Below are 20,163 nucleotides of genomic sequence, written 5' to 3'. Positions count from 1 at the left end.
GAGCCCCTGCCTCCCCGGGCTCAGTCGAGCCCAAGATGCGAAAGGAAAAATCAAGAAACCCAAACATCATTAGGGAAAGGGTGTTGAAGGGCCCTGGGGACAGCCTGGGGCACCCCAGCTCCTGGCACACCCTGACCCCTGACCCCAGGCAAGGGACAATCCTGCCCCCAGCACCGACAGCAGCTACCCCGGGAGCGTCTCTGCAAAATCAAACCACTCCCCAGGGGCAATGCACCCCACGCGTGGGGCCAGTGTCCACTCGGGCAGCTCCAGGGACCCCGTGGGTGTCACGGAAGGGTCAGGGGCTGGGAGCCCTCCCCCCACTGGGGCAGGAGTGGGGGAAAAGAGGGGAGGCGACCCAGGCACCCTGCTTCTCAGACATGTCAGGAGCTGACACCCCAACCTGAGGCCGCTCCAGCCCCTTGGGCGGCCTGCAGCACACCCCGCTCGGGGCCAGGGCAAGACCCCGCAGGGCCTCCAGGTCCCGAGGCAGGGCTGGCTCGGAGCAGTCGGCCGGTCAACCGGGAGACCCCCCAAGGCCAGGCCAGGCCCACCAAGCAGCAGACGAAGCCGGAGCGCACCAGAGCCCTGGGGGTCCCGCCGGGCAAGCGAAGGGGGCGCCCCCAGCTCAGGCGTCCCGGGCGGCTGCGCCCTGCAGGCGCCGCAGCAGGATCTGCAGGAGGTCGAAGGTGGTGAAGCTGACGCCCACGGCCACGGGCCCCTTGACCCAGTTCATGCTCAGCCCCTTGTAGAGGCCGCGCACGGCGCCCTCGTCCCGCGCGATGGTGCGCAGCGTGCGCGCGATGGAGGCACGCGGGTGGCCCGTGACGCCCGCCGTCTGCAGGCGCCGCCGCACCACGTCCAGCGGGTACGAGGCCGACTGGCCCAGCAGCCCCGCGCAGGCCCCGAACAGCATGCGCTCCCCCGGCGAGGGCTGCCGGCCGCCGCCGTACTCTGCGGGGGACACGGCGTCAGCGCCCCGGGCCCCGCGCGCCGGAACCCGCGCCTGCACGCAACCCCGTGTGCACACCCCGCGCCCCCAGCGTCTGCTGCCCCAACAAGCTTGAGAAAAAGGGCAAAAGGGCTAATTGGAAAAGAAAAAGCATCAAGAGCCCCGTGACTCGGCCCCGGGACGCGGAGGGGATGGGACCCCGAGCGGGGCCGGCGCCAGGCAGGAGAGCGCATGGCCGCTAAGGAGGACGGGGCTTCCTGGGGGGAGAGGTTTTCCATCCACAGCGATTTTTAAAGCGCCTGGTTATGAATTAAGAATTATGGGGAGAGCAGGACAGGGGCGAGAGAAGCCCCAAATGGTGGGGACAGCCTCCCACACGGGCCCGGGACGGCGGGACAGATTCCCGGACGCCCCCAGCGAGGCGTGGACAGATGTTCCTCCCCCCCCCGCCCCCGGCGGCGTCCCCGCACCTCTGTGCAGCCCCTTGAGGGTCTCGTAGGTGAAGAAGCTGAGCCCCGCGTAGGGAATCACCCCCAGCACGGTGGGCGCGAAGCCGTGGTAGAGCGTGCGCAGCCCCTCCTCGCGGTAGATGCGCGCGAAGACGTGGAAGATGTTGCTGTACCTGCGGGCGGAGACGCGGGGCTGCGGCGGCCGCTCCTCCCTCTTGGGCGCACTTGGGGTCCCCCCATCCCAGGATGCCCCGCAGACCCCGAGCTCCCGCGGACTCACATCTCCTTCGGGGTGACGGCCATGCGCGCGCGGACCAGGTCCAGGGGGTAGGTGAGCGAGGCGGCCGTGATCCCCGCCAGGGCGCCCGCCAGCAGCCGCGGCCAGGGCGGCAGGGCTCTGCGGAGGCGGGCGGGGGGGGCGGTGGGGAGGGCCGGCCGGGGCGCCGCAGGCCTGGGGGACCCCGGGAGGCAGCTCCGGCTTCCCGCGGCCTGAGGGCTCTGCGACCCCCCCAGCTCCTCCACCCCACTTTGTGCGAAGTAAGGGATGAAGGCCTTTCCCAGCGCGCGCCCGGCCCTCCCTCCGGCTCCGAGAGGATGGAAGGGGGTGATGGGGGCGGGAGGGGGAACTGGAGCTCGGGGGGGAGGGGGCAGGATCTCGGGGGGTGGGAAAGGATCTCGGGGGACGGCGGCGCGGCTCACCCCCCGCGGAGGCCGTAGTAGCGGCCGAGCACGCGCTTGTACTCCTCGTGCGCGCTGAACTGGATGGCGGCGTAGGGCACCACGCGCACCATGGTGGCCGAGTTGCCGCGCCACAGGCTGAGGAAGCCCTCGGTCTGGTACGTGTGGTAGATGAGCCGGAAGGCCTCCTGGGGCGGGGAGGGACGGGTCAGCGCCCCCGCCGCCGCCCCAGGCCCGCCCACGACCCCAGGCTCTGCGCCCGCGGCCTGGAGCCGGGAGGGGACGCCCCGCCCACCACGCAGCCCCGCCTACCTCTCGCCCACGCCCCGCCCGGCGGTCCTAGGCCCCGCCCACCACGCCCCGCCCACCTCCCGCCCGCTCCCCGCCCGGCTGCCCTAGGGGCCGCCCCCTCCCCCACGCCACGCCCCGACCCCCGCCCTCTCCGGCAGCCTCGCGTTAGAGGTTCCCACGGATAAAAGGGGGCGCCCGCTCCCGGCTACCAAACCCCGGCCTGGAACTGCGGGCTGAGCCCACCCGGGCCGGTCAGTTCCCCGAGGGGCTGGGGCGCTGGGTCCCGGGGCGCAGGGGGGCCTGCCGGACTCACCTTGGGAGAGAACCTCTTGGAAGACACTGGAACGAAACAGACACAGACAGGTCGTTAGGAGGCGCAGGGCAGAACCCCGCCGCGAGCCCCCAGCCTCTCCCCTGCACACAGCCCAGCCGGCCGAGACCCCACACCTGGAGTGTTTGCACAGCCAGTGCCCCCCCCAATCCCCCCCCCCCCCCCCCCGTCTCCGCAGAGGGACCACACACGGTCAGCCCCCCCCCCACAGGGGACCTGAGGGCAAGCCTGTTCCCAGTGCCTCAGTTTCCCCACTGTCAACGGGGGACTGGGGGCGGCTGAGACGGGCCCTGCGAGGGGCGGGCACGGACGCAGGTCAGCTCGGGACGCGGAGCCGATACTGCTTGTCTGGGCCACCAGGGCCTCCCGAGGCTGGGTGCGGGATCACTTGTAAAGGGGGACCTCACTCCCTCGCACATGCCCATCAGGGTCTCGCGTTAGGAGCCCGTGTGCGCTGGGGGAGGCCCTGGAGTCCCCACGGTGTCCCCCAGGGATGCAGTGTCACCCCACAGGGACCCCAGTCAACAAAAGAGAAGGGGGGCTGCTGACCAGCCGGGGGCGAGGGGCCCTCCCCTAGCCCGAGAACAGGACACGTGCAGGGGTGCCCCCAGACGCCTGGCAACAGAGACAATGAGCTGCCCTGGGCCTGAGTCGGGGCTCCCTGGGTTTGGAGGAGGAGTGGCCTGGCAGGGGGCCCCAGTGCCTCGAGATCCCCCACAGGACCCTCCATCCCCCCACCCTGAGGCTTGTGTGCCCTCATGTCCCCTGGGCCCCAGGGGTCTGCAGGAGGCAGGTTTAAAGCGCACCATGGGGGAGGGAGAGGCCAGACGGACGGATGGACAGCGCCCACCTTGGAAGATGATCTTGGTCCGGTCCAGGGGAGCGACTGTGGTTTTGGCGAGGGCACCGGCCAGGGCCCCGGACAGCAGGGAGCTGAGGACGTCCCGGCGGCCCTTCTGGAAGAGAGAGCCGGGCACCGTCAGGGTGGAGGGGCCCTGCTGCCGCTTCGGGGGCGCAGGGAGGACCCGTGACCTGCTTAACCCGGCAGGACCCTCCCAGCCACAGAACTTCCCTGAGAAACACTGGACCAAGGGGAGCGCTGTGGAAACTTCTGGACCATTCCGGGATATTCTGTACATACAAGCTCCCTCCCCCCACCTGGTCCCATGGAGCTGCCGGTCCACTGGGCGAGTCAGATACGAGCTAGATCATCGCACAGAGCACCCAGGACGTGCTGGGAGGCCGGTGCGGGGTTCTGGGAGAACGAGGGGGCGGGGGGCAGAGGCTGAAGGGCGAGGAGCTAATCGGGTGGGGCGGGCGTGTCACAGCACAGAGGGGGAGACAGCGCACTCTGAGGCCCCAGTGAAAAGGAGCAGGAGGCCCTGGGGGACCACAAGGAGGGCCGGGGGGTAGGCCCAGGACAGGAAGGGGCACAGGCAAGAGAGATGAGGAGGGCAGGCGTGGGGCGCCCCAGTCAGGGGCTGGTCCTTGTCCACAGAGACGAGAGACGGGAGCCCAGGAGAGGGAGCCGGCGCCCCTACACCAGAGAGGCGGTGGCTGCCGCAGAACCAGGCTGCAGGGCGAGGCCCAGGCCCAGGGGGACCACGGTGGGCAGCGGAGTTGTCTCGGGGACGCACCTGGCTGCCTGGGCCTGCTGGACGGGGTCCAGGGTCTGTCCGCACACCTGGTCTGGGCCCCGGGACCCCTGCAGCCCCTGACGCAGCCTGCCCCTCCCTCTCCAAATGGACATCTCCCATCCGGGGTCCTGAAGCCAGCCTCCACCTCATGGGGTTCCCCCTCGCCCCCTCAGGGATCCCCACCCGGGGTCCCTGCTCGTCCTGCACAGCACACGCCCGAGCTGGCTTCCTTGGCCCAAGGGGCCCACGTGGGACCTGCTCTCCTGGCTATGTGGTTCCGGCCTCAGTTTCCTTTCCCCAAGGGCGCCTGCAAGTAAGGGGCATCCCATGGACAGGGCCCGGCAAGGGCTGCCTTGGGCAACCGCTTCTGGCAACTTCTCTAAAGACAATGACTGCTCATTCTCCCAAGGGCACGGGCACCACGAGGTGGCCCCAGGGTCGATACTGGCCACGGAGGTCTCACGGGGGGCATGCCGAGAGCAGGAGATCTGGGACATGGCGTCCCTGCGCAGGACATGCCTGCCTGGGGCCGTCTCCGTGTGCAGGGGGCAGCCGTGACCCCTGACCCGCCGGCCGCTGCTCCTGGAGCTCGGGGAGAGGCTGGGGGCAGGACGTCACCCCAGACTCTGACCGGGTGCACCTGGGATGGCCGGCGTGGGCACCCAGCCCTGCTCCGGCTGTGATGGGGACGGCCCGGAGTGGAGCCCGTTTCTCCAGGGGGAGCATGGGAATCGCAGATGGATGTCAGGGTGCAGAGCAGCCCTCCCCGCACCCCCCACGCCCCCTCCTACCATCTGCAACCAGACAGGTGGGGCTGGCCCCTCAGCACCCCCAGACCGCAGGGGATGGGACGGTCACCCCCAGGGCCCAGAGCCGAGCGGCTGCCTGCACCCAGCGGGGCCGGGACCTTGCCTGTGGTGAGACGGGCGGGGACAGGGCGGCCTCGGTCTCCTCTCGCAGCCGCACGGCGCCATCCTTCAGTCCATCACCCATGCCCGGCCCGCAGCGGACAGACGGCGGGACACTCGCTCCTGCAGGGAGGGGCTCTGTGAGACCCATGGGCCAGGACCCACCCTGAGCCATGGGGACCAGAGCCGCTCCCCATGGCCATGCCCGGCCGGCTCTGGTCCCCCGGGGAGGCCGCCCGACCCTGGCAGGCTGCGCCATTTCCAAAACCCTCTCCGCTGCCCCTCCCGTGGGAGCAAGGTGCCTGCCCAAGGCTGCAGAACGGCGCGTGAAGGGTGCGGCCGGGCTGGGGGGCTGGGGGGCCTGCTGGGCAGCTGCACCACCCCCACTGCCTGCCACCCGCCAGCAGCCAAGTGACCTTGGGCCTCGGGGTCCGTCCTCAGGACTCCTCCAGGGACGTTAATCATCTTACAGCTCCCTGGAAGCAGCTGCCCTGCAGAAGCAAAGTTCACAGTCCAGGGCCCATGTCACCCGCTGTGTCCTGTGGGAGTGCACACCCTGCCCGGCAAACACCAGTGAGCTCCCTGCCAGCCAAAGGGAAAAGCGACGTGGGGAAGCATGGCACCGACACACCACCGGGCAGCAGGTGTCTGCGGGCCTTGGTTCCGTGTCTGGAAACTCGCCTTCTCGTGAGCGCTGCAGACATCCTGGGGCAGACGTCAGGGTCTCCTGCCCCTCGGTGCTCCGGCCCTCCCCTCTCTGCAGCCAGCGTGGAAGGGACACGGCATCATGTCTCAGGGATGCCTGAGTGGCCCCTGGGTGTGTGCCCTGGGGGACTGGCGAGCAGGGATGTGGACAGACGCTGGCACCTGTGTGTCCACCACAGCCTTACTCCCAGGAGCCAGAGGGGGAAACAACCCAGCGGCCACCAAGGGAAGACGGAGAAACGCAGCAAGGCCCAGCCCCACAGTGGAATATTCAGCCACAAAGAGGAGGACGTGCTGGCCCAGGCCGTGACACGATGAGCCTCGAGGACGCTGGGTCGAGTGAGAGAAGCTGGACATGAGGACGGATGTCTGACTCCGTCCACATCTAGTATCCAGGAGAAGCTGACTCACAGGGCGAAGGCTCCAGCCTTCCGGGGGCCGGGGGGCCAGGGGTGGTTGCAGAACGGCGGGGTTTCAGTTTGGGGTGACGGAAACGCTCCGGCAGTGGCTGTGGGGCGCTGGCCCAGCCCATGACCGTGACCCTCCCCGGAGCGTGGACATGAACGTGACCTGACCGCGGGGACTGCCGTGTGGTTATAACTTGCACAGGTCCTCCTGGCTCCCCGGAGCGCCCCAGTGCTGGGAAGTGAGGGGTGCCAGGGGAGACCACGGAAATGAAAACCACAGCGGTGGCCTCACCACAGGGCGCGGCAGGGAGGCCGAGGGCCGGAAAGTGGGGCTCCCGGGTACAAGCCTGAGGCGCAGCCCTCCTGGGGGCGGCAGGAGCCCACCGGGCCCGCGTGGTGGTGGGAAAGCGGCAGAGACCCCACCGAGGGCAGCCACAGCCCCTGACCCGCCGCTGCAGCACTGCCCGGGCCTCGGAGGCCAGCAAAGCCCGAGAGCCACAGCCCAGGGGCTCGGGGCAGAGAGGGCCGTCGGGGACACCAAGGAAGCCGGATAAACGCGCACACGTGCTCGTTTCCTGGTGCAGGACGTCAGCAATGGGGGCCCGGGCTGGGGGCCCTGCCTCGTCTTCACGCGCTTCTGAAGTGACTCCGACTTCCTGAAAAGGTTACTGGGCCCCGTGGCCCTTCCCATCAGTCCCAGGAGGGCCCACCCTCCCCAGTGTGCGGGGTCTGGGGTCTGGCGACCGGCTGGCCCAGGCTATGGAGGGACCTGCCCAGAGCCCCAGAGCCCCCGCGGGACCAAGTCTACAGGGTGCTGTGGACAGAAGGCAGGGAGAGGCTGCGGGGAGACGGACGCTGGGGGATCTGAGCTGAAAGGAGGACAAGGTGGGGAGACCGAGGCGAGGGTGAGGGGCTGGGAGACCCTCCCACGCCCTGTACCCAGCCGGGACCACCTCGGTCCTTGGGGTGGCTTCACTGCCCACGAGGCACCAGCATGGGGCTCCCTCCGGCTAGGGCCCCCCTTCCCCGAGGCCTGGGCCTGGGCCCCGCTCTGTCCCCCTGCCCCCCACTGCCACCCCACAGTCCCCTGTACAGCAGCAAGGCCAAAGCTCCCTTCAAATGAATACAAGCTCCAAACAAAAGAGAGAAAACCAGGATCCCAGGACCCGAGACGTGGCTGGGATCTGCCCTGGGGTTCCCACCCCCATAGAGAGGCTCTTGGGCTCCCTGAGTGGCTGGCGTGGGCTTGGCGTCAAGAAAGCAAGGGGGATATGCGGTGTGAGGTTGGGGGGCCTGAGCTGCCCAGAAGCAGGCATAGCAGGGTGGGGGGTGCCCCAGGACGGTGTGGCCACGGGCCAGTGAGGACCCCCAATGGGCCCACGGGGCAGCCACGGAACCGTGTGTGCGCGGTGGTGAAATTGGGAGATTCCATGTCACACGTGCATATCGGGGAGTGAATCACGGCCCCCGTGAAATGTGGGTTCAGATCCCAACGCTGGTGCTGTGTGCGGGCCGCGTTTGCAGACAGGACCTTGGAAAGCGTCACGAGTTGGGGCGCCCACGCTGAATGGGGGGGCCCACATCCCCTGCAGCTCGAGTCCTCGGGAGCAGGGAGACTGGACGCAGAGGAGCAGCCCCAGGGCGGCCAGAGGCTGGAGTCCCCGGGACCCCGAGGAGAAGGCCATGAGACAGGGAGGCCACGGGCCCCGAGACCGCAGCCAGGAGACCCCGGCCCCCGCCCTGGAAACCTCGAGCCGGCAGATTCCTGATGCCAAATCAACTGGGAAGGTACCTGCTTCAGAAGCCAGGAAGCCGGGACAACATGTTCCAGGAATAAACAAACTTACAGGAAAACACAGACTGAATCAGAACCACAGTGCGGCCCACAGCCCACCCCGAGGCTGGCAATACGGAAAACAGAAAGGAAGGCGCGCAGAACGGGCCCCCGTGCTCTGGGGTGGGTGGCTGCGTGGCGGGGGGCAGGGTTTCCCTCTGGGGCGGTGGGGGACGTGGGGTGGTGGCGTCCGGGGCCGTGAGTGTGACGGGCTCCGCTGGGTGCACACCTGCCAAAGGCCCGGGGCTGATGAGCACCCCATGCACCCTGCGGGCGGCCCCCCACCCGGGAGCCCCTCCTGGGCCTGGGGTGACGCGGGAAGCGGCGCTGCCCCTGGTTGTTCCCCTCTCAGGGACCCTCCTGCCCTCCCGGGTGACCTCCAGGGTCGAGTTCAGTGCCGGGTGGGCGCATGTCCACGCGAGCTGGGAGGACAGGACACACAGACGCAGGGAGGGGCCCGCGTGGACAGGGAGTGGAGCTCGGGGGTCCGGCAGGGAGGGGCGCAGCACCCAGCCGGGGCGTCCGTGCAGGTGTGGAGGCGGGAGGCAGGGGGTCCGCGGCGGGGTCACACCGAGCCCCCTCCCCACGCACCCCCCGGCCCGGGCCGCGAGACCGCTCAGGCAGACCCGGGACATGGACAAACACGGAGGCGCATTCCGCCAGACTGGAGGGAAGTCACAGGCAGGTATTTGGTTCAATTTCCCAAACTAAGGTTTCAACAAAAAACGTCCTTTGATCTCATCCTTTCCCTGGACTCTGTAACTGAACATAAAAAGCCAGAGTGATGTGACGTATGATAGCACCAGACCAGGCACCTCGAAACAACGCACCCCAAAGTCCCCTGCGAGTGGTGAACCCAAGGTGGGGGGGACAGGCCAATTAACAGCCTCTTATTTCGGAAGCATTGTCGAGGTTTTTGCAAATTGTGAGCCCCACTTAAGAGATTTGGGGTTTTATGCGATTCTTTAGGAAGAGTGAGATGTTTTACTATGTGAATCTACAAAAAGGAAAAGTTAATTTGAAAAAGAATATGTCAGGTTGCATTTACATATTTTCAGAAATGTGTCTAGTCTGTAGAACCTATTCTGCAATTTTCAGTATGCTATAAGGTATCCATAATTTCTTTAAACACTACAAATAGTTTTATCTAAAAAATAAAACAAACCCAAAAATGTGCCCAGCCCCTCCCAAACCAATTAACCCCGAGCTTGGAAATTAAAGATCTAAATAAGTGGAAAACTATTCTATGCTCCTGGGTTGGAAGATTTAATATTATTAAGATATCAATTATATTCAAAGCAATATAAAGACTCAACGCAATCCCAATCAAAATTCCAACAGCCTTCTTTACAGAAATGGAAAAGGCAAACATCAAATTCATATGGCTGTGAACAATCGAATGTACAATTTGTTTTGTATGACTGCGTGGTATGTGAATATATCTCAATAAAATGATGATTAAAAAAAAATTTAAAAAATAAAAAAAAAGAGAAGAAACAGCCACAGAGGGAAGACAGCCATGTGAAGACAGAGGCAGAGATTGAGTTATGCTTCCACAAGCCAAGAAACATCAAGGATTGCTAATAACTGCCAAAAGCTAAGGAAGGACAAAGAAGGATTTGTCTCTACAGGTTTCAGAGGGAGCACAGTCCTGCTGACACCTTGATTTTGTATGTCCAGCCTCCAAAACTGTGAGACAATAAGTATCTGTTGTTTTAAGTTAAAAAAAAAAAAAATTCATATGGAAGGGTAAAGGACCCCAAATAGCCAAAACCATCTTGAAAAAGAAGAAAAAAGTTGGGGGACTCACATTTCCTGATCTTAAAACTTACTACAAAGCCACAGTAATCAAAGCAGCATGGCACTGGCACAAGGACGGATACACAGACCAATGGACTGAAGCCGAGAGCTCAGAAGTCAACCCTCATGTTTATGGCAACTGATTTTTGACACGGCTGCCAAGTCCACTCAACGGGAAAGATCAGTCTCTTCAACAAACGGTGCTGGAGAACCGGATCTCCACACGCAAAGAACGAAGGGGACAGCTACCTCACACCACACACAAAAATCAACTCCAAATGGGTCAAAGACCCAAACGTAGGAGCTAAAACCACGAAATTATTAGAAGAAAACACAGGGAAGCATCTTCAAGACCTTGTGTTAGGCAACGGACTCTTAGAGGGCACAAGCGACAGAAAAAAAACAGATAAAATGGGCTTCATCAAAACGAGAAACTTCTGTGAATCAAGAGATTTTATGAAGAAAGTGAGAAAACCAGCTACAGAATGGGAGAAAATATTTGGAAACCACATATCCAATAAGGGTTTAATATCCAGAATATATAAAGAAATCCTACAACTCAACAACAAAAAGACAAACAACCCATTTAAAAAATGGACCAAGGAGGTGAATAGAAATTTCTCCAAAGAAGATAGACAAATGGCCAGAAAGCATCTGAAAAGACGCTCAACATCATTAGCCATCAGAGAAATGCAAATCAAAGCCACAGTGAGAGAATACTTCACGCCACAGGGATGGTTATTATTGACAAACCAACAAACAAAAAACACAGAACAGAAAATGACCAGTGTTGGCGAGCCGGCGGAGGAACGGGAACCCGCGTGCCTGGCTGGCGGCCTGTGAGATGGCGCAGTCGCTGTGGGAAGGCCTGGCAGTTTCTACGAAAGTTAAACCTAGAGCTTAACCAAGGCCTGGCACGTCCACTCCTGGGTTTATCCCCAAAATAAGTGAAGGCGGGGACTTGAACGACACCTGCCACGGACGTTCACTGTGGCCTAATTCACAAGAGCCAAACGGTGGAGGCAGCCCAAGGTGCACCCGCAGGTGACAGAGGAACAAAACGTGGTCCCTGCACATGACGGAGGGCTATGTTACTCGGCCGTCAAAAGGGGTGACGCTCTGACAGCTGCCGCAGCGTGGGTGAGCCTGGGAGCCGCCGTGCTGAGTGGAGTGAGACGCAGAAGGACAGACATCAAATGATCTCACTGACGGGAAAGAGCTAGAATCTGCAAACTCAAAGAAAGCAGAGCACAGGTTATCGGGCGGGGGCAGGGGCCCGGGGGATTTGGTGCAAAATGCACGCAGGGTTTCTGTTTGGGGCAAAGGGAAAGTTCTGGAATGGAAGGTGGGGAGGGCCCCACAATACTGTGAGTGTGATTCATCCCGCTGAATGGTGTGCTCAGGAGGGGCTGGGATGGGAAGATTTATGTTGTACCTATGTTTCCAAAATCAGAGAGAGCGCGAGACAGTCAGAGTGAGAGAGCAAGAAAGCGAGAGAGAACAAGAGAGCACGAGAGAGAGAGAGAGAGAGAGAGAGAGAGAGAGAGAGAGAGAGAGAGAGAGAGAGAGAGAGACTAAAGAAACAATAACAATTAAAGACCATACACAATCCTGGATGTTGTCTGATAATGAAGGAGAAAATTCCCAAAGGGACACTGTTAACACTATGAAAAAACTGGAACTGAGACTGTCAGCTTTAGATCCATGTTAAGTTTCTTCAACTTCAAAACTGCACTTAAGGTGGTTACATAAGCGAATATCCTTGTTCTTAGGAAATGTACAGGGATGTGTTCAGTATTCTAAGAGCATGATGTGTACAACCTCTACTCAAAGGTTCAGAAAACAGATAGAAGGATGGATGGTGGATGGAAGGAAGGAAGGAAGGGTGGATGGATGGATGGATGGATAGATGAATGGATGGAAGGATGGAAGGAAGGAAGGATGGAAGGATAGATGGATGGATGGATGGATGGAAGGAAGGAAGGATGGAAGGATGGATGGATGGAAGGAAGGAAGGATGGATGGATGGATGGAAGGATAGATGGATGGATGGATGGATGGATGGAAGGATGGATGGATGGAAGGAAGGAAGGATGTAAGGATAGATGGATGGATGGATGGAAGGATGGATGATGGAAGGAAGGAAGGATGGAAGGATAGATGGATGGATGGATGGAAGGATGGATGATGAAAGGAAGGAAGGATGGAAGGATAGATGGATGGATGGATGGAAGGATGGATGGATGGATGGAAGGATGGATGGAAGGAAGGACAGATGGATGGATGGATGGATGGATGGATGGATGGATGGAAGGACGGATGATGGAAGGAAGGATGGAAGGATAGATGGATGGATGGATGGAAGGATGGATGATGGAAGGAAGGAAGGATGGAAGGATGGATGGATGGATGGAAGGATGGATGGATGGATGGATGGAAGGATGGATGGAAGGAAGGAAGGACAGATGGATGGATGGATGGATGGATGGATGGATGGAAGGATGGATGGATGGATGGATGGAAGGATGGATGGAAGGATGGATGGAAGGAAGGAAGGACAGATGGATGGATGGATGGATGGATGGAAGGATGGATGGATGGAAGGATAGATGGATGGATGGATGGATGGATGGATGGATGGAAGGATGGATGGATGGATGGATGGAAGGACAGATGGATGGAAGGAAGGAAGGATGGATGGATAGATGGATGGATGGATGGATGGAAGGAAGGAAGGAAGGATGGATGGATGGATGGATGGAAGGATGGATGGATGGAAGGATGGATGGATGGAAGGATAGATGGATGGATGGATGGATGGAAGGATAGATGGATGAATGGATGGATGGATGGAAGGATGGATGGATGGATGGAAAGATGGAAGGATGGAAGGATGGATGGTACGATTTGGCCTTTGGCAAAATGTTAAAAGTTCGTGGGGAAAAAGAAAGTTGGTGGGTCTGGGTATCTGGGGGGTAGGCTGGATTTCTCTGTATGGGGTTTGTATTATTTTTGCAACTGTCCTATAAGTTTGAAATTATTTCAAAATAAAAAGTTTTAAAAAATTCCCATTTAACCGTTTCTCAGTGCCTGATTCGATGGCGTACCACCACCCGCACCACCCATGACCAAAACTTTCCCAGCACCCCAGGCGGAAACTCTGCACCGGCGAAGCAGTAGCACCGTTCCCCTCCCCCAGCCCCAGGAACCTGGATTCTGGATTCTAACTCCATGAGTTTGCTCATTCTAGATGCTTCCAATCAGTGAGCTCATGCAGTATCTGTCCGCGTCTGGCTTCCTCCACGCAGCACGGCGTCTTTCAGGTTCACCCCTGTTGCCGTGAGGATCAGAAAGTCACCCCTCTCCACGGCTGAGTAACATTCCATCGCGTGGGGCAATGGCGTTTCATTTCCCTGTCGCCTGCTGCCGGACCTCGGCTGCTCCGGCCACCTTCCGGCTAACATTCCTGCACGTGTCTGTCTGGGTTCCTGCTCCCGTTCTCTGGGGCACAAGCCTAAGGGAAAACTGCCAGGGCACGTGGTGACCCTGGTGAGCCGTCAGGCACCGTGTCGGCACTTCCAGAAACGGCTTCAGGTGCCGGAGCTGACCACGGAGTGGACCTGTCTCCCCGCGTTGGGCGGCCCCCAAGAACAAGCACTTATCTCTCGGACACACGCCTTCTGCCTGGGCACCCTCTCAACTGCCAACAAAAACCCAAAGGGGCAGGGCGCCGGGTCACATGGTGACACGACTCACTGAACGGCACCGTCCGGGAAACGCTGACTTGGGGTCGCAGGATCGTAAAGTTTGCAGGAACCGACAGTCACTGTGTAACCCAGTTTATGTGAGACGCCGGGAACAGGCAAATCCCCGGGGAGAGACGGCAGGTGGGGGAGCTGGGGGCTGCGGGAGGAGCTGTGGGGCGTGCCCGCCGATGGGCAGGGGTCTCCTCTGGGCATGAGGAGAACATTCTGGAGCCACACCAAGGTGGTGTTCGCAATACGGTGGACCCAGCCGTCAGTAAACGTCACTCACTCCACTGTACACTCTAATGCAGTTAAAATGGTAAATTTGCCGGTCTATGTGTTTTATGACAGTAAGTTTTAAAAAGTCAAGGTTTAACGCACGACAGTGCCAGCCCCTGCCCAGTGCTCCCCTGCATGGCCGAGCGTCCTCCAAGCCCCTGCCGGGCGCCAGGCCCACCCACGGGAGGCAGCGCTGGAACGCAGATGGAAACGTTTCCAAGCAGCCGGGAAGGGATGCGGTCACTCCTGGTAATCAGTCACTGGGTCAACAGGAGCCGATTCCCAGGCTGTCTGCTTGGCGATCAAGCTGTTTCCCTGCCGGCTGCCGAGCATTCCCTCTGCCTCCGAGCCCAATCCAGGTGTCTGCCCGGGCTTTGCAGAGGGACTTGGGCTCCTGCAGGCCTGCGCTGCAGCCTTGACGGGTCGGATGTGCAGGCATCCACTTCTAATAGATGCCGGAAGGTTCTAGAGTAAATACATCTCCTCGCTCCTCGCAGACGGTGCTGCTGACACCAGTCACCAACAGCCATGGATGTGACGAACTAAGGCCTCCATCCACAGACGGGGTGCACTTGGGTACTGGGGCTCAGCCCAAGATCCCCAGGCTCTCACTACGCCGAACCACGCGGTGCTCGGTGCCTGCACACCCCCCCAGCAACATTTGCCACACGAGGCAATTATTTCACCAGACGCGCTACGTTCTGCTTCAGCTGCACCCCCATCCCCCACACCAAATGCCTGGCAAACTCCTCTGCATCCTTCAAAGCCCGTCCCAGATGCCCCACACTCTCCGCCCCCAGGGTTACGGCTGGACTCTGTGGTTCTCTGCTGCCCCGTGAGGGCTTGTGTCCCATCCGCCTCCCCTGATGGGCTGTGGGTCCCAAGAAGGCGAGGGCTGGACATCACGCTCCATGCACATTCCCAGCACGGCTGCTGAATTCCTCGCTCCCCTTCTTCTATCCCTCGGCCACATCCCCAGCCGGAGGCATGCAGAGGTGCCCCTGCTGTGCTGTGGGAGGACGGGGCGCAGCGTGTGACCTTGCACGCGTCCCCAACTGCCCCAGGCCTCAGTCTCCCCATCTGTCACCACCTGCCCAGTGCCGGCCAACACCCTTCTCCCTGTGAGTAGCTGGTGGCCCACTCCTGCCCACTGGGACCTCAGGCTGCACAGCATCTCTGGCCCCCTCCTTGTTCTCAGCCTTTGCCCCCTGCAGACCCCCGTTCAACCACATCGTCCCCTCACTGGGCCTCTGCAAGGGCTGTGCAGCCGGACTCAGCATCCGTCCTCCGGGTGACCGCCACCCCCCAGTCCAGCAAATGACAGTTCATTAGGAAGCAGATCAGCCCGTCCCCTCCGAGCCCCTCCCGATGACGCAGGACAGACCGCGTCACCTCTGAGCTGACAGTCGAGGTTGTGACTTGGGTCACCTGCCATGACCTGGCCTGGTTTAACACCCCTGTCTGCAGCCCCGGGCCGCCGGCCACCAGGCCTGTGTGGGACCCCGTCTGGAGCCAGGCCCGCCCCGCCAGAGCCCCCCACTCCCACGGCGGTCCCAGGGGGCGGCATCGCCTCGGGGGACGGACGCTGCCGCCACTGCGGAGTGACGGGGTCTTGGATTCTAGCCCCTCACCCATACCCCCACCAGAAGTTTCCAGGACCACCTGCCCCGGAACGGCCAGGGACACGCATGGAGGACCCCCGAGCCTGGCTGGGCCCGCAGAGTCGGGAATCTGCCTCCTGGACGGTGCAAGGCGCGACGTGCTGCCCTGACCGCTGCAGCTCAGGACACAGAACACAGACGTCCTGGCTCGCTTTCCCGCCAGCAGCCTGAGGACAGCTGCCAAGACAGCGACAGCTTCAGCACCTGCCACATCTCCCCACGGCCTCCTCCCAGCATGCAGCGGGCAGGCGCCCCACTTTACAGACAGGGAGGCCCCTAAGACACTCACAGAGCCCCCTCCCCTTCCCAGCCCTCGTGGCTTTCTCTCAGGCCCCACATGTGCTGGGATGCCCCACGTGCTGTTCCCCCTGCTAAGACATTTGGCCAGGCAGCTGTCCCTCCTCGCCAGCCTCCGACCCCAGGGGCCTGTCCCCAACCTCCTGAACTTGATGGCACAGTACCCACGGGTGCTTCTCGGACGGACCTCTTCCAATGGGATGGGCGACCCGAGCCCCCGTCGTCACGGCTCTGCCTCACCAGGGGACAACGGTGTCGTGGGCTCCAGGTGGGTCTCCTCCCGGGACCACTGCACAAGTGTCTGGGTCTGAGGCAGCTGGAGGCCCGAGTACCTTGGGGGAGAAGGCAACCCAGCTCCCCCACATTCTCCCTGGGGGTCCCGGGCCCCCTGGAGCTCCACCGCACTTCCGTAAAGCGGGGATAACCGCGGAGTCAGCTCACAGCCCTAGAGCCACGCACCGTGGAATGAAGCAAAGCAGGAATTCAAGCCGCGTGTCCACCATCCCCGTCCTCACCGGCTTCGAGCAGATTCGGGGTGGTGAGTGAAGGAGGGAGCTCCGGGGTGACACACACTCGGGCCATTCCGGGGGGGCTGGGAGACGCGGCATGGCCCCTCTGCCCTGGCTCGGGACAGGCCTCTTCCTGCCCAAACGACAGCGGCAGGTGGAGAAGCCCCTCCCGGGAGAAGGGGCACCTGGCAGGTGCTCGGGCAGGTGCAGTGGGTTAAACAGGGCCCCCAGCTCCCCATCCACTGGGAACCCAGACTATAATCTGCGTGGAGACAGGGTCTCCGCAGCAGTGACTAGTTAAGGGTCTCGAGGGAAGACGCCCTGGGATTACGGTGGGGCCTGAGTCGAGATGCAGGGACACGTGGGGGACAGGGGCAGAGGGGGGGGAACACGTCTACAAGCCAGGGGCCGCCGCCACCAAGTGGAAGCAGCCAGGAAGGCGTTTCCTCGAGCCTCGGACGCTCTGGATTGACTTCTGGCCTCCAGCACTGGCGAGAAGCCACCTGTGTTGCCCTGAGCCGCCCGGCTTGTGGTCATCTGGTATAACAGCCACGGGAGAGCGATCCAGCAGGGGTCAGAGGCCGTCCGGAAGGCCAGCCTGTGCCTGGCTGATGGCCGTCCCCGGCCCTGTGGCCCTGCTCTCCTCGCCAGACCCCGGGGCCAACTGTGGGCAGAAAACCCGGCTTCCACAGAACTTGGTTGAGCGCAGGGGACCCCCACACGCGGCCCGAGATGGCTGCAGAAAAAGGGGCTCCGGGAACAAAACAAGTGTTGCCGAGCCCGTTGTAAAAATAGCACAGTGACCGGGGATGAGCCGCCCGGGACCCAGCTCCACTTCTGGGTGTGAGTTTTCACCCCTTCCCACCTTCTTTCTTTAGACACACACGTCATACGCTTTTCACAGAAAAGTAACTTATAATTAAAATAAGAAATGCATGGCGTTCTTTAAAAGCTGGTTTGTGAAACCCAAACAAGCTAAGGATTCTGACCATCCAAGTATTCCGATCAGAATCTCTAATGGCTAAAATAGGAAAGAGAAGGACAAAACAAACCAACAAACAGCCGGGATGAGCTCACTGGGAAGGGCCTGCTTACCCCACCTGGGCCCAGCAGTGGGGCCCCCAGACCCACCGAAGAGCCCGGTAGCGTTTCCCGCCAGCCTCACATGGGACAGCTCGGTCTGCTCCCTGCCAGCTCCGGGTGGGAAAGAAAAACAAAAAGCAACAACTGGACATTCCGTCCAGCGATGAATCACTCATCCCGGGTGCCCTGTGTCAACCCTGGCGCCCCCAGCTCTCCAGGGCACCTTGGTGGGCTTTGGGGTCTCCCTCCGAGCAAAGCCCCCCCACCCCTTCACAGAGGAAGGATCTAAATCCCTGTCAGACTGCACTCCAGTCGGGGCGTGAAGAGAAACCCGGAGCGACGACAGGTCCGAGCTGTGATGACCGCTGCGGCGGGCAGGAGGCCAGGGCGCAGGAGGGGGCACGGCAGCGGTTTTAAAGGATCTCCCGCACCGGGTCTGAGTGACCAGACCAGAAAGACCAGCAGGACACTGGATAGTGAGTTGTGTGGCCCTGGAGGGGGCAAACAGGCCGTGTCTAACACGATGGCCACAGAGGCCAGGAGGACGGAGCCCTGTCCAACCCCCAGGGGGACGCTGACGATTCAGACGGGCAGGCCCCTGGACCCAGCCATGGCCAGCAGGCCCCGCAGACGTTCTCTGCCTGGGAAGACGGGGAGGATTTGCACTGCGCGGCACAAATGTTCACGTATTTGCAGAAAGCATGAATCCATCTTTTCACTGCAACCGTATTTGACAGCAGTGCCAGGCAGCCACCAACTAGGGAGCCGGTCAGGTAAGCGATGTCGCTACAATAAAATCCGACGCAGTTAGCAGCTGCGTTGAGAGAGATGGGGGACGTGTTGTCCCCCAACCTTCCAAAGGACACAGGAGAAAGCATCAGCAGTGGCGCCTCGGGAGGGAGGGACATGGGCAGCAGGGAGGTCTGCGGCTCCTTAGGTTCTTTTATACAGTTTGGTTTTATTTTACCACAGCCACGGACTTCCTTGTCAAAATTTATATTTACATGTGCATATATTACACACACGCGTGCATACACACATGTTTTAAACGCCCCTTTGTGAAGCTGCACAGAAAACCCCAAAGTGTCGGTTTCGACAGGAGAAGCGGAAGGTGACGTGACCCCCCCGGAACATTCCGACACATTCTTTGCAAGCGAGAGGCACAGAGGAAGGTTCCCAAGCACCCTGAAAGCTTACAGGAAACAGCATGCTGCCGCTTTTAGACAACAAAGCCACCGGCTCCCTCTGCACTGGACGCTCGCAAATCACATGCAGCCAGACTCGAAAAGTTCCAGAAAAAATGTTTTCCCAGCGCCCAATGGGCTCCAGTGTGGTGGTTGAGCCCCCGTGGCTGAAACCTCAGCCCGCCCCCTCGGGAAGGGGGTTCCCTACTCCCGGGTCTGCAGCCAGAGGCTGACCCAGGCTGGACGGGACCCGGGGGGCCAGGCCACCCCGTCGCAGGGAGCACCCCTGCCCGCCCCGGGCTCGCGGGTACCTGCCCGCACGGCCACCCCTTCCCGCTCAGCCCTTCCGGCCCCAAAGTCACGACTCCTGCAGCACAGCCCCGGCGCAGGGACAGCGGGGACAGAGGGGGCCCTCCCTGCCCACCCCGCAAGGACGCAGGCGGCAAACAGATGGGCGCCCCGGGGTGGGGGCCCTGGGGTGGGGTGGGGGGCTCGGCCCTGGGCGCTGTGGTCAGGGAGGGGGTTCTGATTCTGCCCAGCTGAAGGGATCAATCTCAGGCTGCGAGTTCACTTGATCGTGTCATGCACTGATGGGAATTAAGGGCAAACACCTGGGCAGGGGGGCATTTTTTTTTGGTGGGGGCAGGTTGCAGTGATTCTGAGACAGCCTTGGGTGAACGTGAGGGAACCCGGGGTGGGGTGCAAAGACCATTATAGAAAGGGGCACAGACCCTGGCGATGAGAGTGATGTGTGGGTGACAGGGAGCTGTTTTGGGGAGGGGGTCCCTGAGGGCCCCGAGCCAGGTTGCTGAATATGGTGGGGGTGGGGGGAGTCGGCGAGCGGCACAGACCCGGATGTGGGGGTCGGGGAAGGGCCCCGGGGTGGGCGGTCCCAGGTGGCACATCTGCAGGGCCGGAGGGGTCAGCGGGGTCAGGTGACGTGTGGGGGCGCGCATGAGTGCGGGCGCGGTGGGGGGTGCTGGCCCCGGGCCTGCGTGGGGCTGTCAGCGAGGGAGCAGCCTCAGGTGGGTGGGGGTGTCAGCGCGCCTGGGGTGTCAGTGAGGGGCTCGCACCGCCCGGTGGGGTCCTGGGGGGCCCGGGCGCAGGCTGCGAGGGTCAGGGTCCCGGAGGGCTGGGCCCCCCCCCTTGCACTTCTCCTGCCGTCGCCGCCGCCGCCAGGCCCGCCCCGCCTGCCCCCGCCCCGGGCCCCGGGACAGCCCGGAGCCCCCGCGCCCCCCACGCCCCCCTCACCGGCCGGGACGCGCCGCCGCCGCCTCCAGCCTTCGCCGCCCCGCCTCGCGCACCCCCGCGCGCGCCGCAGGAGGGGCCCTCGCCGCGCCCCGATTGGCTGCGTCCCGGCCAATCGGTGCGTGGGACGGCAAGAATTGGCGAGAGCGAGGCAGACAGGCAGG

At 61.9% G+C, this 20,163-nt stretch overlaps 1 protein-coding gene across 6 annotated transcripts; it reads right to left on the bottom strand.

The window, feature by feature from the left end:
• Window positions 1-250: 250 nt before the first annotated feature.
• SLC25A42 (solute carrier family 25 member 42) lies at window positions 251-20,053 on the bottom strand. 6 transcript variants are annotated; one of them, XM_037818015.1, is made up of 9 exons: window positions 20,003-20,053; window positions 5,663-5,737; window positions 5,251-5,369; window positions 3,552-3,657; window positions 2,684-2,709; window positions 2,101-2,267; window positions 1,682-1,798; window positions 1,423-1,574; window positions 482-954 (listed from the first exon to the last, which is right to left on the bottom strand). In XM_037818015.1, the coding sequence occupies exons 2-9, from the start codon at window positions 5,709-5,711 to the stop codon at window positions 629-631; spliced, it is 1,062 nt and encodes a 353-aa protein (XP_037673943.1). In that variant the 5' UTR covers window positions 5,712-5,737; window positions 20,003-20,053; the 3' UTR covers window positions 482-628. The 6 variants fall into 6 exon arrangements, with proteins under 6 accessions (XP_037673942.1, XP_037673943.1, XP_037673944.1 ...); XM_037818016.1 differs by lacking the exon at window positions 20,003-20,053 and adding an exon at window positions 6,114-6,163; XM_037818018.1 differs by lacking the exon at window positions 20,003-20,053 and adding an exon at window positions 5,928-6,089.
• Window positions 20,054-20,163: the final 110 nt, after the last annotated feature.

Source organism: Choloepus didactylus, chromosome 25 (genome assembly GCF_015220235.1).
Source record: "Choloepus didactylus isolate mChoDid1 chromosome 25, mChoDid1.pri, whole genome shotgun sequence".
NCBI classification, from domain to species: Eukaryota; Metazoa; Chordata; class Mammalia; order Pilosa; family Megalonychidae; genus Choloepus; species Choloepus didactylus.
This window is presented reverse-complemented; position numbering and strand designations above follow the sequence as displayed.

Excerpts from the sequence above, each read along its gene's own strand:
- SLC25A42 (XM_037818012.1), bottom strand. The coding sequence starts at position 5,505 with ATGGCGCAGCCTGCCAGGGTCGGGCGGCCTCCCCGGGGGACCAGAGCC. Across the intron at positions 2,710-3,551 it reads GACCAAGATCATCTTCCAAG|TGTCTTCCAAGAGGTTCTCT; the intron begins GTGGGCGCTGTC and ends GTTTCGTTCCAG. Across the intron at positions 1,575-1,681 it reads GCCGTCACCCCGAAGGAGAT|GTACAGCAACATCTTCCACG; the intron begins GTGAGTCCGCGG and ends CTCCGCCCGCAG.